This window comes from Pygoscelis adeliae, unplaced genomic scaffold, assembly GCF_000699105.1.
Source record: "Pygoscelis adeliae isolate BGI_AS28 unplaced genomic scaffold, ASM69910v1 Scaffold94, whole genome shotgun sequence".
NCBI lineage: Eukaryota > Metazoa > Chordata > Aves > Sphenisciformes > Spheniscidae > Pygoscelis > Pygoscelis adeliae.
In genome coordinates this window covers 2,618,928-2,639,425 of record NW_008824547.1, presented here as the reverse complement: position 1 = coordinate 2,639,425, position 20,498 = coordinate 2,618,928, and the positions used below count along the sequence as shown (strand labels likewise).

Genomic DNA, 20,498 nt, shown 5'->3' with positions numbered 1-20,498 from the left:
TCATTTGTTAAGGCAACGCAAGTTCCTGCCACATTACATTCTTCTTATTGTCCCTATTTTACTGAGTGCCATGCTCATCAAAAGCATTTTATATAAAATCTTGTCTTTATTCATGAAATTATTCTGCCTTTTAAACAGACTCTTGTCAGAGATACTCCTCTTTCCTATGGAAGCCGAGATGAAAAGTTAGTTTCTGCTGGTTTGAGATGTGCCATTTCAAAATGTCAGTGGCAAAAAAGCCATCAGAGAGGTCTGCACCCTTCACCAACCCCTTCTGTTCGCGAAGAGCCATAATTTAAGTTAATGTTCACAAATTTGGGAAGTATGCAGCAAGTGGAGTAGTAAGGTTACTGCTTTCCCAAAAAGATTCCATCTGCTAGACATCTGTATCCCCGAAAAGGCTTGAAATTCTCTTTTGGCATAAAATCAACACCCTTCGTTAGTAAGCTCCAATGTGTACTGAACATCTAGTAAAATGCTATAGAACAACTGACTTTACATTCACAGGATTAAACCCCCCCCCCGTTCCTCTATGTTCTATATGGTACAATAACGATATCCTCTAATATATCTAGTAACATCTATCTTGGGACTTCATTTGCTGTTATGAAGATAATTCAGTGCCCTGTGGTCTTAAATGTTTTTGTAACACAACACCTATTCTTATAAAAGTGAAAGGAAGGTCCATGAATAGAGTGCCAGTGAAAGGGAGTGATTAGCAGCGCAAGTAATGCTGGAGGGATTCCCCTCCGCTCTCCCATTCCGAGTGAATCACCCTACAAACATGATGTTCTCTTGTACCTTTAGTTCATCCTTGCTTTGGAAGTTGTCCAGTAAGTGCTGGAAATGAGTGTCTGACATCTGACGAAGCAAAGATAAAAGGCAGGAGACATACTCTCCCTGTTGACCGAATGAGAAACCATTTCATTCAGACAATCTGAAATTTCATAAACATAAAACTCAACCTGGGGTAAGGTATAAAGGGAGGGGTCTGAAATGGCCCCAATGCCTATGAGAGGAAAGCTGACATGCACAGGGATTAAAAATACTGCACGTTAACAGTTCTTGAATTAATGTTAATACATAGGAATACACCTCTTAGAGGCTCCCCCACAGATGCCAGTTTTAAAGGTCTTTTAACCAGTGTTGTAGTCTAAACAAAAATAATTTAAAATTATTAATACAGACATTAAGGAATCGCCCTCCAAGCATGCAGTTTTTGACAAACACCTTTTTCAGTTACTTAATACACTGTGTCTATCAAAGGTGTGACTGGCAGCTCATGCAGACATACCAGGAATTATTTAAACTAATTGGCTCAAATACTCAAAACAGTATAGCGATGACAGCATGGGATCAGTACGGGCTACAAAAGGTGTCTGGAATCTTGTAAATGTTTGGCTTATTAGTGTTCAGCAAGTTATGTGCTGTCATAGCTACAGTACTAACAGTATTCCAGTCAGATATTCTGAATATAGTTTGGGTAAGCCTACATGAGCTACAATTACATTTCTGGCCTGCAAAGCAGATGCACCCTAACCGGTTACCACAGTATCCCAAAGTGTTTTCCAAAGATGAGCTCCCCCATTTTACATATCTGAAAGCAAAGCACAGAGAAGTTAAGCAATCTGTCCAAGATAACAAGCAAGGCAGTGCCAAGAACGTAAGGACTATGTCTTTTGACTGCCAGTCCCTTGCACAACACTATTTTTTTCTGTGACAACGAGCAATTAATTGGGAAAATATACAAACCACTTTCTAAGCAGTATCTAATAAGATTCCACATATCACTGTGAAATAGAAACGCAGGAACAAATACAAGGGGATTTTATACTTGGGACTGTCCATTCCATTTTACATTTTTTTCTGAGTGGCTCAAGCATCTACCCAGAAGCTTTGGCACAGGTTGTTCCAATCAACTTTACAGGCTGAACTTCATTAGGAAAAAAGGTGTGAGGTGGCATGTGATAAATAACAGTAAGTCAAATGGTAGGAGTAAAAGGAAACTGAGAAGATGTTGCTGGACATTAGCAAGCTAGCGCCTTTCTTGTTTTGTATCAAAGAGCATGTCTGAAAATTACTAAATGCCTTGGTCTTTATTAGGATTCTACCATTTGTTACTTTATCTGAGCTAACATGGGAAGATACAACCTTTTCTCTTGTGTGAGACGTGTACCTTAGTGTACCTCTGCCCCCAACAATACCTCTGAGGTTTCAGCCATTTGATAAAAAAGGAAGTCTAAAAAAAGGGATGTTCTGAACAACAGCTTAACATCATACATCGTGCAAAAGCTGCATTAGAGACTCTGACAAGCAAAAATAGACTAAAATAGGCTAGAATAGAAAAGGGCAACAAATCCAGAAAAGAAGAAAGCTGAACAGCAAAATTCTGTTCTTTTCCTCCTCTTCCATTGCACGTCAAAGAAAAAATGTCTTCCCCTAGGCTTATGCTGGCAGTCGGGACAAAGTGGTGGCTTTTCCCTCTTCCCCCACCAAGCTCAACAGCTCACTTGACTTAGGATCTGTTAATTTCTTTTTCAAAAGTATGTTGTGTTTCATTTGCATGACATAATCAGTGAACCTGGACAGAAGCTCTCCAGGGTGTTAAGTAAAGGGACTCGTCCACTGAGCATTATGGTATTCTCAGCCTTGGGAATCAGAGCCGGATACTCACAGAGCCCTTGGCGATACCTACTTAGGGGTGAAGCCCTAGGCAGCTACCCAACTAGCGTGTGCCTCAGTAAACAGTAACTCACAGCTGCAAAGACAGACAAGAAAATAACCTGGAAATCCACAAAAGCTTCCCGGGCTCCACTGCCTCCTGCAGACCTCACTACTGCACAGAGGAAGGAATGGATTTGTGGCTTATTTACCAGACAGTTCAACTTCATTCAGGCATCTTTGAGCAATAGGACCCAAAACATATAAGACAAAGCCCTGGGCATTCATGCAGCAGAGATGATAATGAGGTGCCGGTGGTGGTGAGGGACTGAACCAAAGGTTAGAGAAGCAGGAAATAGAAACTGATTGTTAGTTACTAACAGTGATTTCTGCTGTGCACTGCGGGCAACGCTGCCCTCTTACCGCCTCCTGAGACTGCGATTTACTCATGATTGTAAGCAGAGTTTGTAAAAGCACATCCAGGAGGCTCTCCACCATCATCTCAACCTCCTCCACGACATCTCCCTCCTACAGCAAGTGGTGAGCAAACAGACAGTTAGAAACTGGAGAGAACGGAATTGGCAAAGACAATTCTGCTGAGTCAGCCATACCACAAACTCGTTTTGATAGAGAGCTCCTTAACAGAGGTTCAGAGAAGTACAACCAAATTCCTCATCGGTACCAGATACTGTTGTGATGCCAGTGTGTGTGTGTGTTACCTCGTCAGTCTCTGATGGAAACATTCAGGGTCACAGCCATAAAGGTAAATCTATAACCAAAGGTCTGCATACACTCTAGAACACAATGGGATCAAATTATGTTCAGGAACCTTTATTCCAAGGCAGTATTATTTTAGCTTATTACCACCTCATTCCTTTCACACAAAACCGTAACTGGAAATACACATTGGTATGAATTATATTTAGCACCATGAGCTTCCTCCTTTCGAGTCGGATGGGGAAACTTCAGCACCCTCTGTGAGCATGGCTTTAAATGATCAAGTTACCATCTGAGATCAGAGTATTATGATCATCAAAGCTGGGTGTTTAAACTCAGCAGCAATTTCCAGAAGGAAGTGTGATTTCATTGATTGGATAATTTTAGAGTATTCTCTTAACATGAATCACAAAGCGCTAGTTACTGTCTCTTGCAGAACTACAAGTCCTAGAGTTGTGAAGAGTTTTTAAACTCCACTGACATCTAATTTCTGGTCTTGAATGAAGAAAATTAAACCGTGTCAAACCTGGTAAATGCGTATGCTTTTTTCCCCTCCTAACAGAAAGAACACTGTGTAATCAGAATGCTCTGAGTCACACACACAAAAGCAGACCCTCATTTCAGATATTCTCCTGCTGACAGAAAGTTAGCAGAATTTCGTTTTTAAAAGGATCTTAGAAAAACCTGTGTTAACCTATAAAAATCCCTCGGTTCAGTGGTGTAATTAAAAAAAAAAATAAAAAAAAATCAAGCAGCAGATTACCAAAGAGCTGGTCTTGATTATAGAGAAGATACTACTGAGGATCCCAGAGCAGATAAGTAGCTCCTTCTGCTGTCGTAGGTGAAGGTGAATGTGGTGAAGAACTACAGGTAGCAGGATGCGCCGGGACTCTGAAAGAAGGAAAATGAGATCACAGTTCTTCCAAAGGAAGATTAAATTTCAACCATCCCAATGGTATCCAAACCTTTTGGTTTCCAAAGCCTTTTGGTATCCAAACTAGCCTACTGATATACAGCACGTTTGATTAATTGGTGCAACTTCTGTTGTACAGATTGTAGTACACTACACTTCTAAGAACTGCATCCAATGAATGAATAGTGCATCTACTTTCAAAAGTTCATAAATGCAGTATACATGATGTTCTCAACAGCGATTCAGCTTGGAAACAACAGTTGCGAACTGACACTTTCTGTTGTTGATTTCTTTTGTGCATACCCTTCCTCACTTCGTGTTGCTTTCCAGCTCTATTGTCACAGCTACTAGAGCTTCTCTAATACATGCCTCTTGGAAACTGGCTAATTCTTCTCTTTTAGCTGGCTTACAAACCTTAATCTTATTGAAGAAGGGAGAGCAGGTAGCACCTGCAGAAAACAGTAGCCAAAAAATGGCAAGATGTCAGCAAACGGACTGACAGGAGAGACAGAAGGAAAACAAGTCATCACCGTATGGGAGGCAAGAAAAAGAGAATGTATCTTCCTTTAATTGCAAGACCTGAAGAATAGGTAGGGTGCGCAGGCAAAAGATAACTTTGGAAATTAGATTCATCTTCCCGGGGCAGACAGGACACGGGAGAGATCGCTGACCTGGGAGTATCGGGTCCTGCTTCCACGGGAAGCAATAGGATAGGGGTCGGGTCTACCATTACGTCGGGTGGAAAATGTGGCACCTATACAGTCATAGCTGCCTCGCAACGCTGAAGCTTTCTTCCTGGTTTTCGATGCTGTAGTGAGATGGCATGGTGCTATGCAGCAGCTAAAAGCATCATTAGTTGCCAGTATCATTGTAAAGGAGAAATGAAGGTTAATGGGAAGGACTCAAGCCCTGGACCCTGTGGGTGAAGTTACAGCTGGCTTTACTGAGAAGACAAAAGACACGGGTTTTTGCCCGTGAACTGGCACCCACCAAGACAAATATTTTTATCAATAGGTTCAAAACACTGTAATTAGATAAAATTCACTGCCTGTTTCACAGCCACCTTTGGACTAATTACTCATTCTCTACACTCTCTCATATTTTTTGAGATGAATTTCAAATTTAAGAAAAAACATATATGTTTATAAACAATTACAGTGGATGGTTTAAACATGATTCTGTGTTATCATTCTCACCTTGCACTGAGTAGAATAATTTGAGCGCGCTAACTTGAGATCCTCACTACAGGGAAGATAAGCCCAATGGTGCTTCCACTGTTACCTTTGTAACTTCTTTCATTCAGACCTTTATGTATGAAATAAACTCACCATCTTCAACACTTCCTCATTCAATTAATTCTTAAAGAATTACTAGTATGTTGAGCTAAAGAAATATTAAAGTTACAATGTGAAGATTAAACATACTTTAAAAGAATGTGGTGGGTTTCTCACAAAACTTTATCTCCCTGTTTCTCTTTCTCAGACAATAAGCTTGCTGGAAAGGAGGTTATCTTCCTATCCATGACAACAATAGAAGAGTAATACATAGTATCAAGTGAGATTTGGCAGTTTTAATAATTGACTTGATTTGTTAATGTACATATTTTTATCAACCTTTAGTCACTACAATTTATCCATGATGGATTTATAAACGTTTTCGACCATAGGGAAACTTACAACGTACCCACAGTGAATATATGTAACAATGATGCCGCCAAGATCAATACTACCACGATTACTGACATTCAGCAATGAAGCATTTGCACCAAAGCAACTGCAAAATAAATGTAACGTGTTCCTACTCTTAGTTAGCGGCAAGACTTAGCCTCAGAAACCGCTGTCTTACCTGAGAAAGAGAACAGGCGGCTGTCAACAGTGCGTGCAATAGATTGTAGCTTAACAACATCCATTGATTGCCCAATGTGCACTGTACTGGGCATGCTGCCCAGAGTACCCCTCACAAACTCCGCTACTTCCTGCACAGTGAACATCTGCAACAGCTCATCAAAGATAGCGGGGAAGGAGTTCAGCAAAGCAGCCTGAAAAAAGTAAATGAAGAAACTCAAAATTCTGAATTCTGTAACTGCAACTAAACACAGTGAAACAGAAACAAGAGTAAAACGGAATTAAGGGTCTGCAAAAAGCTACTAGATAGTGCACTGTGGCTGGTGTAATGCTTTGCAACACCTAAAGTTTATAGGGAACAAATCACAGGTAACAGAAAATCAGGTGCTGCTGCAATACTAAGTCTTACAATAAGTTGAGCAGATACATACTGTAGAGCTTCAAAAGGCTGTATTTTAGGACACAGCTTATAAAACGGAAAAAAATTGAGGTACCAGAGAACAGAAAATACTCCATTTTTGTTGATTTACTTTTTTCAATATATATAAAACTTGCTTGTGATTAGAGAGTTCCATACCATTTTTTTGTACTGAACAACTACCCAAGACAGTTAAAACTCTTCAGAAAATATTTTGAAGTAAAGAACATGTTGACAGACCCTTAACCATAGCAGCACCGTCATGTGACATTACAATATTTCTGCAACAGGGGTGGGGTGCTATTTCATGTGAAAGAGGCATCACATCATGCAAGTAGGTGTGCACGTGATTCTTGCAATAACGGATATTTCCAGTAAGCTGGAGCTATCCTTGAAGGTGTTTCTTAAAGTGCAGAAACAATATCAGCACAACAACAACAACAATCAAACTCTTCATCTCTTATTTCACACTTTTTCAATTAATTTCTTCATAACGGCATAAAATTCCATGCATCATCGCCCTATCCTCAAGTTCCACAGACTCGGTGTCATACCTAACAACCGCACCACACCTCTAACGTTTTAAAATTCTTCTCGTTCTTCCTCTCATCCTACCCAAGGTCCATACCTGTTTCCTCATTAACTACTTGAATTCCTAGATGGTTGCTTTCTTGAACTGCTGCACAGTCTGGTTTTGATTCAGCTGCCTTACTCCCATCCACCCCAGCCACAGCCGCCCCCCTGCACGCTTCCCCTTCTTGCTGTTTCCACCTCCCTTGTCTGAAGCTCTCCACACAAACCACGCTGATTTCCTGCAGAAGTTCAGATTTACCTAACTTTGTTCCAGATCTCTGTTCAGCTTTGCCCTCCCAGAGCCTGACCACCTATCAGTATTTTCTTCTATTCTGCAAGTTCTCCTTTTCCTCACAGATTTTTTTGTTTTCTCATTGCATAAACTTTTCCGTACCTCTCCCATGCTGGCTCGAACAGTTGGCGTGCCTCTCCTAATCCCATATAACATACAGCTTCCTTCTTTGCCAAGTCTTTCCTCAAAGTCTCTTTTCCTTCAAACAACAGTGATATCTATCTAATAGCCTTTGAGCAAAGTCCAAGTTATTTTTACAACTAACACTGTAGAGCCCATTAAATTATTCTGAATATAAATTTACCTCTTTCTTCTATGCGCTCGTTATCTCTCTCAACATCTTGTCTTGTTACAATTCAATTCAGATTACACAAAAACCCACATAGCCTCCTGGGTGTTGTCACCTATTTGTTGCTACGTACATACAATGTACTAACAAAATAAACAAACATGAATCATTTAAATAGCTCATGGTACTCTTGGAAGGCTGTAACAGCTGCAAATCCAGTCATCGTCTTTATCTTTGGGATAATATAAGTGAAATTACAATATTGGCCCAACAAATCCTTACAGGAGTTTTCCTAAACTTATTTCTAACTATTACTATAAAGCAGAAGGATTTCTGTGGTGATTTAGGATATCCAGTAGCAATCTAAGGATATGCATGGGATCTCTTCCGGAAGCTCTGGAGCCGTCTTGAGGAACAGCTACATCGTTTCATCAGTTCCTTGAAGGGCCCTTTTTTGTACAACACCCTAAAATATGCTGGAACATTACTCATGTCAAACTAATTGCCTGAAAGGAAGGACATAATTAGTTCTAATCTCATCGCTGGAAAGAACTATATTGAGATCTCTGTAATATCCTGGATAAGAGGGCAAGTGTGAGGAAAATTATGTTGGCTAGGGCCTCAAGCATTTCTGTAGATATTTAACAGTTGTCCAGATTTCCAGAACTAGTAGATAAACTCCTTGGCTCTCCTGAAGAATTTGACGTATATAATCTTGTATACGCCCTCAGTACTGTATTTTTGGTGTGTGGATGCCATAAGCTGTTCCATTAATTACTGAAATATTTCACAATTTCCTAGTTTTAAAGTACCAGCCACTTAAACAGTAAATTCCAGTTTATATGCAGGAAAAGAGGGTTTGGGGTAGGGAAAAGGGATTCATTGGGAACATCCATGATGAAATACGCGTGTAGTTCTGGGGATCATTACTTACAGAATTAAATGACGGCCTTGAAGTACCACCACATTTTTGTGGGGCACATGTCCCAGCTCCGCTCGCCTGCCCTCCAGGCTGAGAGGCCTATGGGGCAATTGGGATCAAGAGGCAACATAGTGGCAAGGGGGAAACAAAAAGTAAACTTTTCAAAGATTAAACAAGGACAGGCTTTACAAATTACAAAAGTCCAAAGTAAGAAATACCATAGTGAGAGAAAGGAGGGGAAAAAACAAAAGAAAAAAAAAAAAGAGGCAAAAAGGGAAAATAACCCCATCCTCAAATCTAGTTTCCCTCTGTATTTGTGATCAACACAACTGAAAAACAAAGAATGAACCCTAAACAGCCTGCATTCCACTGCTTCCACTCGCTGTCCCTTTGCCTGCAAAATTCTGTGCACCAACTTCTCATGTTTCTGGCTCATCTTATTATACCCACTAATGGGTAATTAAATAAAAGATTAGAGCAGCTGTTCTCAAAATCTTTCAGAGCAGCTTCTCTTAAGCAGGAGATCACATTGCTGGCAGCTTCCCTAACCAGTGGAGTCACTCTGTTTTGTCGCAACGTTCGCAGTAACTGCTTCTTTGGCAAACTACTGTAGGTGTTCAAAACATCTGTAGATAGTAAATTAGCGATTACAAATCACCTTCATATTACCAGGAAGTTCTAGGAGGTCCACTCCAACGTTCTGTGAGCTGAGGCACACAGAACACATTTGACATTGCTATTTAAAACTTCTAAACACAGAAGTACGTAATTTAGTACAGTGGTCTTCAAAATACGAAACAAAACTTAGCAGCATCCTTACTCACTTTGAGTAGTGCCTTAAGCCCACATGAAGTCTTCGTGAAGTCATCCGGGCCATATTAAAAATAATGTACTAAATGCGAGTGTGGGTATCACAGTATGCTTGCGGTCAGGCTGCACGTGATTCTGACCGTAATTTTAGAGTATGCTGGAATTAAGTTTATCTGACTGCGAGTACATCAGTTGAACTCCTCTACTTGATGTTGCTATAACCCTAAGTATTGACTTGAGCTACTACAGTTAAGGATTTAAAATTTCTTGAGGCCAACCGTAAGACGTATGAACGAGAGACTTGAAAATGCAGTTTACTTTTGTGAAGAGCAAAAATTGTATTCTCACGTGACAAGTCACTTTCCTCTTGAGAGTCCACGGTTCAGCTCACCTGTATCTGTGAAGTGGTGCAAAGCTACTGTCTAATAACATTAACTGGCTATGTCGTTTCCCAGTATCATCAGCTTGTTAGAGGGGGAAAACTCTACTAACCTGCATTTAATCGTCGTGTGCCCATATATACTACCTGTGCAGAAAACAGCTGCCTTTTGGTTTGCCAGTTAAAGTGTAGAAAATAGCAAACCTGTGTGAAGATGAGAGTCTCAGAGCTCCTGCTGTCCAAGCTGAGCACAAATCTGATGGACTGGAAAAGCTCCTGGATGCTGGAGCGGAACTGTTCCTCCTCCATTCCACAAGTAGCTCTGGAGTAAAGGATCCGAGATTGGACAATGAACTTGAAAAGATATTCCAAGGCCTTAAGGAGCAGGAGAAGAAGGAGATTAAGATAGAGAAAAAGAGAGAAAGAAAAACAAAGGAGCTTTAAAGAGAACCAGGAAAGATTCTAGGTGCATAATAACTAAATTCTTCAGCTTTAGAAAGGAGAAAGAAACACAGGTTTTGTAAGTTATATAATTCAGTTAAGGAAGAGCTACTCACAGGCAAGTACCCATTCTCAACCAATAATCTTTGTTACTAGTATGTCCCACTAACAAAAAAAGTATGCATTTAAGTCAAATAGACAAATTCAAGTTACATAATTTGAGGAAAATCTTGGTGAAGATAAGAGACTTCTAGTTTTCTCATGACTCGGCACAATGACTGTAAGTGTCTGAAGAAGCTATTCTCCTGTCTTCATTCAAATTTTACCTTTAATTACTTGCGTTAGCTAATCTAGAATCTACTTTTCAATATGAACACAACAGCAAGGTTCACCTTTATTTCTGGCAGCTACATGTACAAACAGAAATAAATGCAGATGCAGAAATAGAAGAAGACAAGAGCAGCGTGTGAAGCCCTCTGGCAGCCCGTAACAGCAGCAAGCAGCAGTACTGTAGTGAGTATCTTTTTACTTCGAGCTGTGGTAAGTTAAAGTGTCTGTCTTTTCTCGTCACACATGAAACTTGGAAAGCACCCAGCAGAGGGAGAATAACCTGCACAGAAGATGGCATTTAACACCGTTACACAATGTGCGATAGATGCTGCAGTCCCGAAGGACTGGCAAATTGCATCTCTTTGTAGCAGAATGATAATTTGCTCTATGACACGTCTGGATTAAGTCTGAATTTGCAACCTAAACATCTTCAACTAAAATTTTGTAAATGGCATTATTCAGAACTCCATTTATTTGGCAGCAGTGTCAATGAAGAAAAATACATTGTTCTGTGGAACCTTTAACAAGCTTACTCATCTATCAAAGGTTCTCACAGACACTAATATAGCAATGTAATATTCCACACAGCAACAAGGCCTTTTTGATCATTTGGTGTACACAACTGTCAGCGCTGAAACGTGCTAAAGATCAGTGACATTTAGACTTCACGCCTTCCCTTAGCGCTTAACATGATACACCATTAAAGCAGGATTAAGGGAAAACATGATGCATAGTTTGATGATATCCTCAAAATTCAGCACAGGAGACAAACAGGCTGGAGCTTCAGTAATCACAGTCTATACAGAAACATTAGTAATATTCCACTGTACTTGCTGGAAAGTATTCTCGTCTTGCTTCACTGTTTGGAAACTGAAAGTTAATTCAAATACAAACTTTGCCCTCATCAGGTATTTTTGCATCCATAAGACGTCCCTCATCGAACCACCACACTATATGCACGAATATGCAATGTTATGTTGCAAGCTTTAGAATGCTACAGCTTTAAGGACAGAGAATGGGAATGTGAAATTCCTCATAAAGTCATCACGGATTTCAAAATGCCACTGATACTTGCAGCCTTTTTTTTTTGTCCCCAGGAATGATGGCAACTTTGGTAATTCGGCAGTACATTATTTATACTTCCGTACTAAAAAATCTCCCAGTGAAGCTTCCTTACACAAAAGAACTTCATCAGGAAATAACACTTTATATTTCTGGATAGTTTCCAGACAAAGGTCAATTGGTTCACAAAAGTCAGCTCTTTAAGGTTAGCATCTCTGCTGCTAACACCAAATACAGCAAGTCAAGTGCTCATACAAGCTGTTTTATCGGTTTGGTATAGAGAACTGTAATTCTAACCTGAAAGCTCGTAACTTTAATGTGAAGATTATGTTTTGCAATGAATCAGAGGATTTATGTATGAAGTTCTATAATTCTCTGTTGGAAGTGAAATGGCAGGCTTTCAGAGACACTCCACGTCCTTAGCACAGACAACCTAAACTGTTGCCTAGAATTAAAGGCAGTTAACTGAAGAGTTCAGTGTGTTTGCAGACACGTGGCTGAGATGGTAAAAACACAAACCAAGTCTTGTTAGCACAAATCAGCACTTGGAGTAACTTTGACTCTTGCTACTTACAAAATCACAGACATGATTCATATATGTGCCTAAAGACACAGAAGTGCACTGAAATAAAATTCAAGCCTTCTATTATGTTTGGCATGATATACAAAAAAATCAGTATCAAATTAAAGGAAGTTTCTTAAAAACGTAGTCTGTATGCATGTTCACACAACAGGTGAGCACACACCACTCACCTGTGACCAGCAACCTAAAGACTCACGGTACATCACATGCAAAACTTACATGGACAAACAGCATCGTGACCTTATTTCCTCTCAAACAAACGATCCCTAAATTCTACCAGTGGTACTCCAGGAGAGACGAGAAAAGGAGTACGAAATGTGCATATAAAGCATAATGAGATAATGCATCTCAAAGAACTTCCACTTACTAATGAGTAACCTTCCTTTCTTCTCTGAGTGACTGTCCGTGTGCATGTTCACCCTGAACACAGGAACAGCACATCTCAGCTTGCACAGATTACCTGGTGGTTGGTTGCAATGTCCCAGGAGAATTAAAACCAGAAGACCGCTATGACAAAAGCAGCCCCAGTTAGAAGCTTCTATGACAACACAGGTAAAGTGGATAAATTGCTGTGGTTATTCTGCAGGTCTAATGGATAAAGATACTCTTCAGAGACACGAGTGTCACTTGAGCCTTCAGGGATTGTGCTCAGACAACATTTGATGGTTCTACTGTAGCACATTCAAAAATCCAGTGGACAGTCTTGGGGACAGTACAGCTGCACATCTGGACTCATCTGCTGTAAAGATGAAGAGTCTGTTCAATTCAAACGAAAGGCAAACCATACCTGACGTTCAGAGTATGAACAGATGAATCAACCTGGTATCGAGCTGCTTTAAGAAAAAGCACAGATTAATTTCCTAACTCAAGAAACCCAAAGATTACTTTAGGAAAGAATCTGGAGTATGTAGAACGGGTAACCTTATCATAAGCACAGTGTATGTAAAGAGGATTAGCTCTGAAGGTCTGAATCTCTTTCACTGTCCTAACCAAAGTGAAAAAAAGCCATTTTCAGTAGTCTCTGTGTATCCACCTTTCAAGAGCAGCTAAGCAAACTTCTTCCTGCTACTGTCAATGTGTTTTTTCCAGAGAACAGCATACTTGCTTCGAGTCCAAGAAGCATCTACTATGCAAACTGCATAGAAGTGCAAAGAAAAAGAAAAAAAGTGCAAAGGTTCAAGTGAAGGTACCAATTTGAGTCTTGTGGGAGCAGATAAAAGACCTAGGGCAAAGTTCAAGGCAACAGCAATAAAAGGAGGAGCAAGTCTCACAAACAGGCTGACCAGGGTGGAACAATTATAATTACATCAGCAATTTTCTGGTATTCTTAGAAGAAGTGAGACTGTAGAAAATGTAAATCACCAAATAAGGTAATTATTTCTGAATGAGGTAATTAATAACTCCAGAGACAGACTGGTCTCAAAAGCAATGGACTGACATTTCTTTTTTAAGTTCAGGGTGCAGAAAACAATTTGGAGGAGTACCCAGTCTGAAAAGGCAGGCTGAGAATGTGATTCCAAATCTCTCATTCAGTAGCTCCCTGGCTCAGAAAGTATGTTCAGGGTTTTGAAGAAATCAGCTGGAAGACTGACCCCTTCCGTATCACCGATTCATGTAAAGCCCCATAGTAATGGTATGCAGTACCTCAAAGTCTCTAAAAAAAGTTCGATGCATGTTCTGCGTGGTTCAGCTCCAGAACACTGACATGACGATGTGACTTCCTGAGGAAGAAAAGGTCTTGCTTTTCAGCGGGTTCCTCAATCTAGGCAAAAACAACCTGCGATTCTACTACCGGAAGATAACTGAAGGTGGAAGGGCACCTCCTAGAGGCAATTCATGAGTTTTGGCATGACCAGTAGGGAACGTAAAACTGTCTGTGGAGCCATACATGGACACTTCGTTACAGAATCCTCCAGGGAGGCACAGGCAGCTGTATCTGGATGCATCTTACATGGAGCTTGTTATAGGGCATAATAAAGGAACATGATGCCATGTGTTCTAGCATAGGTAGAGAGCCCCTTTCGGTTATAGTTCCTCCAGGTTGCATAGAAGTTTTTTGAGAATTCAGAGCAGTCTTGAGGGAGGTAAGTAATTTTAGAAATAGTCTAGAGCACCGCTTGCTAATGCCAAGGTTGAAAATCAGAATCCTATGAGGACGTCCGCATATCCATCATGAGCGTACATGGGCAGTCAAAAGCTAAAAAAGAGTGCAGAGCTATTTCAACATCTGCTTTATGGTACTACATTTCACAGCTAATTCAGAGAAAAAGGGATAGAGAGCTATCCTGTTTTCTCAGTTGAAGAACTACTAATGCAAGGAATGTAGTGAAGACATCCAAGACCACAGAAATGCCCAACAGTAGAACACAGTACTAGCAAATGACACATTAGCAACGATAATGGTTTTGGTACAAACTTGCTCCAAATGCCTTGAATAAAATCTGGAAACAAAGAAGGAAATCAATCACTTTCCTGTAATGGAAGAAGATAAAGACCTTAATTTGGGCCTCCAAGATATACCTGCAAAGGCAACTGTCTGAATAAGATGTGACAGCAGTGGCGGTGGTAGAGGATGGGCTGTTAGGTCTGCAGAAACTCTGGTGGTAATTATAATTCCTGTGCTTGGAAAGGCTTGGGCTGTCAGGTCTTCAAATTGACCTCACTCACGGAGGGAGCAGCTACTTTCTAGGCAAGCACTTGAGATTCCCAGTAAGCAAAGAGCTGCCTTGGAATCCTTGAAAGAATATACTTTATTCACAAACAGTACGTTGAATAACTGAGCTTCTGAAAGACATTCCAGCATTCATATTTTTAATATTTCTGAAGAGGACTACTATGAGGTTCAAAAAATGCAGATCACATAGGGACAATATCATACATCTCTATTTGCTGCATGGCATATAGCACTAATGAGAGGTTTGAGAGGGAAGAAAATCTTCTAGAAGTCATTCCAGCTAGAGATCTCCCTCTCATCTCATAATGTTAATAGGTTTCTTTGTAATTAAAAAAAAAAAAAAAGGAAGGAAAAGGATGGAAACAAAAAGAACGACAAAGTTGATAATTTCTTGAAAAGACATCTTTGCCCCATTTTTACCATTCCCTATGAATCTGTGGTTGAAAAGTATCAAAAGATGACTTTTCTAAGCATGTGAATATCTACAAAAGACAAAGTAAACACTGGTGTAATGTCCTTGTAAGTATCAGGATATGATCTTAGCAGGAGATCTTGAAAGCTCGTTGATGGCGGTGATGCCATACCATTCAAATGGAACAAGGATTCTCAAAAAATAAAAATTACTTCCTCAAAAATACTGACTAAATTAGACTAAAGGAGGCAAAACGAAGAACAAAAATATCATAAGAAGAAAGAAAAGCCATAATAAAGTCTGAAACGTATGCCAAGACATTAGCATAAATACATTTAAAAGGAACAACCTCTGACTTTCCCAAACGGTTGCCAGAAATTAAAGGAGTAGTGTATGTGTGGGTGCGTGCTTCACCTGTGAGATGCTTCACCGATTTGTACCGACATGAAAAAGTGAGAAAAAGAAAGTGCTAATCTCTGCCACTGCTACTTGTTCTAAAAGTGCCCAGACTCAAATGTTTGGGCATAAGCCTACTCAGAGTAAGAAGGTACAGATGGACATTCACTCAAAGAAAAATATCTTCCTGCAAATTTTGGAATCTTGTATTTATGTACTTGACACACTATCTTTCTGTTTTACAATTACACATGGTAAAACTAATACTTTATTTATTCTCTGATTTCTCTGTAATAGCACCAAAAACATTCCCTTTGTTTCAGACACCATTAGAAAGCTGCGCCTTCCTGCGATATCCTACTCTCATCACGGAACTGCGATTCAGGTCCTGTGCAATGACCGTTGTTAGAATTGCCATCCAGTTAAAGGCTCACTTATCTCCTTCTTAAAACACTCCAGAACTTCAACCAGTAATACAACAAAGCTGTGTCACAGCCAGAAATGAAAAGCGTATCTTTGATCCACAGCACCTGTGCCTAGTACATGTAAAATAACAGCTTCTGGACGTGCAAGGTGTAGACCACATACATAAATGGCCAGTGCATATATACTCCATGTAAGTCCCACTTAAGTTCTCCACAGGGCTTCAGAAGGACTTAAGGAGATATAATTCTTCCATTTTTTTTCTGCACAAGAGTGAATCTCCCCCTAAAATGAAAATTTTGGCAAAATGTTAAAAAAAAAAAAAAGAATTCTGCTTAAACAAGTAAGAAGTCAGTGCCAGACTACCCTCGATTTTCTTTACAGCTTCCCTGGCCCTTTTGTAGTCACGGACGGAACAGATGCACGCTCTTTTATTAAATACATACTCTCATTGCTTCCTGGATGTGGTCTTGGCGTACAAGCTCAGCTGAACGGTCCATGTACCACTTCAAACATCGGATCAGTTCTCTGAATATAACAAATAGCGAAAAGAAGAGGAACCTTCAGCAATAGTTTAAAATTAGTCAGGCAACAAATATTTTGGTTTTAGGGAGAAATCTATAAAACAGTTTCATTTCACTCCATGTCACTGGTCAGCTATAGCTGTCCTAGCTACTGAATTTACGTAATATATACGTTTATTTAAGTTTCAAAACCAGAAAATAATTTCTTCTCTGTAACTGACTTAGACCATGGGGAACACTGAGAGAACATCAAAAAGATGTTATTAAAGAGACAGCTTTGATAAAGGCATGCAATATAGTTCTAAGACCAAAACATACTCTTTTTTTTTTTTAATAGGAAATTCCAGATCTCCTGTAAGAAAGAAGTTTTTAGAAACTAGATCACAAAGAAAATACATGCATCTATTTTCCTAAGTACACGATACCATTTGGACTAACTTAGAGAGTTGCATTTAAAACATATTTTATTTCAGACATCAGACTACCAAAAATCATTTTTGTCTGAAAGAGGTGATAATTAACACAAAGCATGTGTAATTCAGAGGGTAACCTTTTCACCCTCTGAACACGACTACGCCTTCTAGTGTTGTATAGTTTTTTACCTGCCATCGACAGAATATTTTTATATATTGTTTTTAATTACACTAAAACGTGAATGGTTTAAAACAATCAAAACCAATTATAAGCTGCTTTTAATAGTTTACTGTGGCCAAAGATAGAATGTGCTCAAATATACAAAAGAAATGGTCTGAAAGAGAAAAAACACCACCCTGAATGATAACTGTTACTACTTTCAAAAATCTGTCTTACTCTCTGATGCAAACCTCAAAAAAGAATATTAGAAAATAAGGCAGAATCTTCAAAGTGACAGTGAAAATTAAGTTTCTCATCTACTGAAATTATACATTTACTGTAACCAAATAGAACATCTTCTTATGTGAATACCTGTCTACTTTGGAAGAGGAAATTACAGTTAGTTCTCTAAGCTTTCACACAAGTCTTATATCCCAACATCCCTAAGACACGAAATGTATATGCTCTCGGTAGCTCATTAGTTCAGACTGATAATGAGTTGGTGCTGAGTGACAGCGTCTCTTCAGTTAAAAAAACCAGAAGGTAAGATTTGCCAGTTCAGAAAGGCAAGATAAATTCCAAAGTCTGCTCATTCTGAGCCACAGGTGACAGTCAGCAGCTGTTCTCTATAACTGTGCTGAAAACTTTCATCGGAGTAGTTCTACTTTTGAAAACCACTGCTAAACGTGAAGGTTGTGATTCTGAGGGTGACATCATTCAAAAGCTTGCTAATACCATCTCTTGAAGCGATGGATAAACAAAACCTACTTGTAAGCCAGTGCTCCTGCAAAGTGCTTCTGAATGTAAGTGTCCATCACGGGTCGAAAATGAAAATACTTGCTGTCACGCAGCAGATTTATGATGAATACCTGTGGGAGATGAAAAAGTGAACCCATACTAAAGGAAATTGCACATTGTTGCTAGGTTTCTATAAACAAGTTACACAAGCTAAGGAACAACGAAATACGTGAGTTTCTTTAAACAGTCAGTAGTTGTCTTATTAGATGTTATTGCTTGTTCCTCCCAAGTGATAGCCAGTATTGCTGTCCTCGGGTCTGTTGAGGCTATCCTGCCCTCCTCGCCCAAGATTATTACAGAAAACATAAGGCTGGATCCAACTGAATATTTCATATTTCATGGAAGTAAAATACTAGCAACATGATAACAAGAAACTTAAAACTCACTGACCATGAGATAAAGAAAAGTAACAATTCAGCAGCTTACCAAAGACTGAAAGACCAACAGACCATACTTTTCTGTGTTGTCATCCAACACTACAAACAACGTGTCGAGAATATCTTGTAGGAACTAAAATGACATGAATAAACAAAGAATTTCAAATTCAATTGTATTCAAAAGAAGGTTATTTCCCCCATGCTTTATTTCATACATCTTGATATCTTTGTGAAACACCTGCCAAGGACAAACCACCTCATGTTCATCCATATGATGCGACAGATTTTCATTTGGTTTTACTAGGAAGAATTTTTCTCTTTACAAGGAATATTGCTAAACAAAAATGACAGAAAAACAAAAAATAAGAAATACGTACCGCATGCCTGATCTGTAAATATAACTGAGCGTTTCCTTCACTGGAAGTGCTGCCTAACAACAGTGGCAAAACAACTTACTTTCATCCTCCTGTCATTAGAGTGTATCAGATACTGTTCCTCATCAAATTTAAGACTTGGAAGCACATTAACTGGCGCTCCAAATTACGTTTAATATTGAAAACTTCTGTTATATGACAGAAAGTGAAGTTTTTATAACAAGCATTAATTGGGTCAAGTTACATACTGCCAATTGTTTCTTTCATCCGTGACACTGTGGCTTACTGAACGCTGACAACTCAGTGATTTTCTCTCCTGAAAGCACAGTCCTCAGAAAGGATGACTGTGAAGAAGAATGCTAAAGATCAAGTCAACTGCACATTCTCTCATGACTTTTTAATCTAGTCTAATTAAACTTCTGATGAGGAAAACAAGAAATAAAATATAACAATTTATGAAGTCTCTGAAAGGATAAAATTTCTTTTTTTCTGAAAAACTGCATTCTGTTTTTCATATCCCAATGCCAAATGGCAGCTGATTTAGGGAGGGAATCAATTACTTCTCCCCTTGGAATAATTTAATCCGTATCTTTTTATGCTTTTCTCTATAAAAACTAGATACTTGCATTGCCCTGCAAACAAAGTGTACAAAACATGACATTCTTGAAGAATTCCACTATAAATGGGGTATTGTCCTCTTCTGTTACTGTTACAAAGTTATCATGAAGATTAACATTCAAGATACGGCAACATACAAATGAATTACAGTGAAGTGGCTTTAATTATGAACTACTAATTAAGTGACGGGATTTCTCTTTGGTTTCTTCTCTTTGGTTGTTTGCCATTACAAGTTATCTCCTTTTACTTCTAGATTTATAGAAATGAATTCTAGGGAGAGTTCTCAGCGCACCTAAAATTATCAGCAGGGTATCTGGAATGCACTTCTGGTGAGACCACAAGTATTCAAATGCATTCTGAAGTTCCTTTGACCTAAGGAAGTTCAGGTCACACAAAGGATTGGCACGTAGAGCAACACTGGTTACAAAACATGATAAAATTATCAGATAGGAGACAGATTACTGGTAGGTTAGACACACTAGAGGAATTCTGGTGCTCTAGGCAACAGCTTCACTTCACAGTGCTGGGACAGCAAAATGGGTTTGCAGGTTCATTGGCCATTGACCAACTTCACTTTCAAGGTTTCACATTTCTTTCTCCTTTGCGCTGATGTTTGGAATATATTTGCAAAACAGAAGTACTGATCAGCTCTAGCAGCTGTTTGAAAAGGCCAGGTTTTCTGAGTCAGCTCTGTTTTCTTCACTCTAGAAATGACCAACCACACTTAGCAGTTTCAGAGAATGCCCTTTAGAAAATACTGTTGGAACAGGTAAGTCTGCACAGAACACCACTACCAGTGGCTACGTCTACATCAGCAAGCAGCGTGGCTCAACAGGAGTGGGCCTGCAGAGTGGAACAATTGGTGCTGAGGACCCGATACTCGCAGCACGTCTGGGTGAGGGACTTTTACTAAGGATTAGCTCTATTTTGACCCCAAGGACTAACTATCCATTGATTTTTGGCGTGTATCCTCCTGTTCAGTTTCATATCAAAATAAAATCCCAATTCATACACTCCGAGAATTCACAGCGTGAATCAGAAAGTACAGTAAGAGGAACATTCAGAAGCGCAGTGCAGGTCTGAATTCACTTGCTA

At 39.4% G+C, this 20,498-nt stretch overlaps 1 protein-coding gene across 1 annotated transcript in view; it reads right to left on the bottom strand.

Moving 5' to 3' along the window:
- DOCK3 (dedicator of cytokinesis 3) overlaps positions 1-20,498 on the bottom strand; it is a 199,621-nt gene that overhangs the window by 47,566 nt on the left and 131,557 nt on the right. Inside the window, exons 20-27 of the mRNA XM_009321865.1 lie at positions 18,461-18,544; positions 18,005-18,105; positions 16,586-16,667; positions 10,023-10,193; positions 6,137-6,329; positions 4,142-4,269; positions 3,043-3,189; positions 802-900 (exon numbers count right to left, since the gene is read on the bottom strand). Of these exons, the coding sequence (XP_009320140.1) occupies positions 802-900; positions 3,043-3,189; positions 4,142-4,269; positions 6,137-6,329; positions 10,023-10,193; positions 16,586-16,667; positions 18,005-18,105; positions 18,461-18,544 (1,005 nt within the window). The remainder of the gene's footprint in view (positions 1-801; positions 901-3,042; positions 3,190-4,141; positions 4,270-6,136; positions 6,330-10,022; positions 10,194-16,585; positions 16,668-18,004; positions 18,106-18,460; positions 18,545-20,498) is intronic.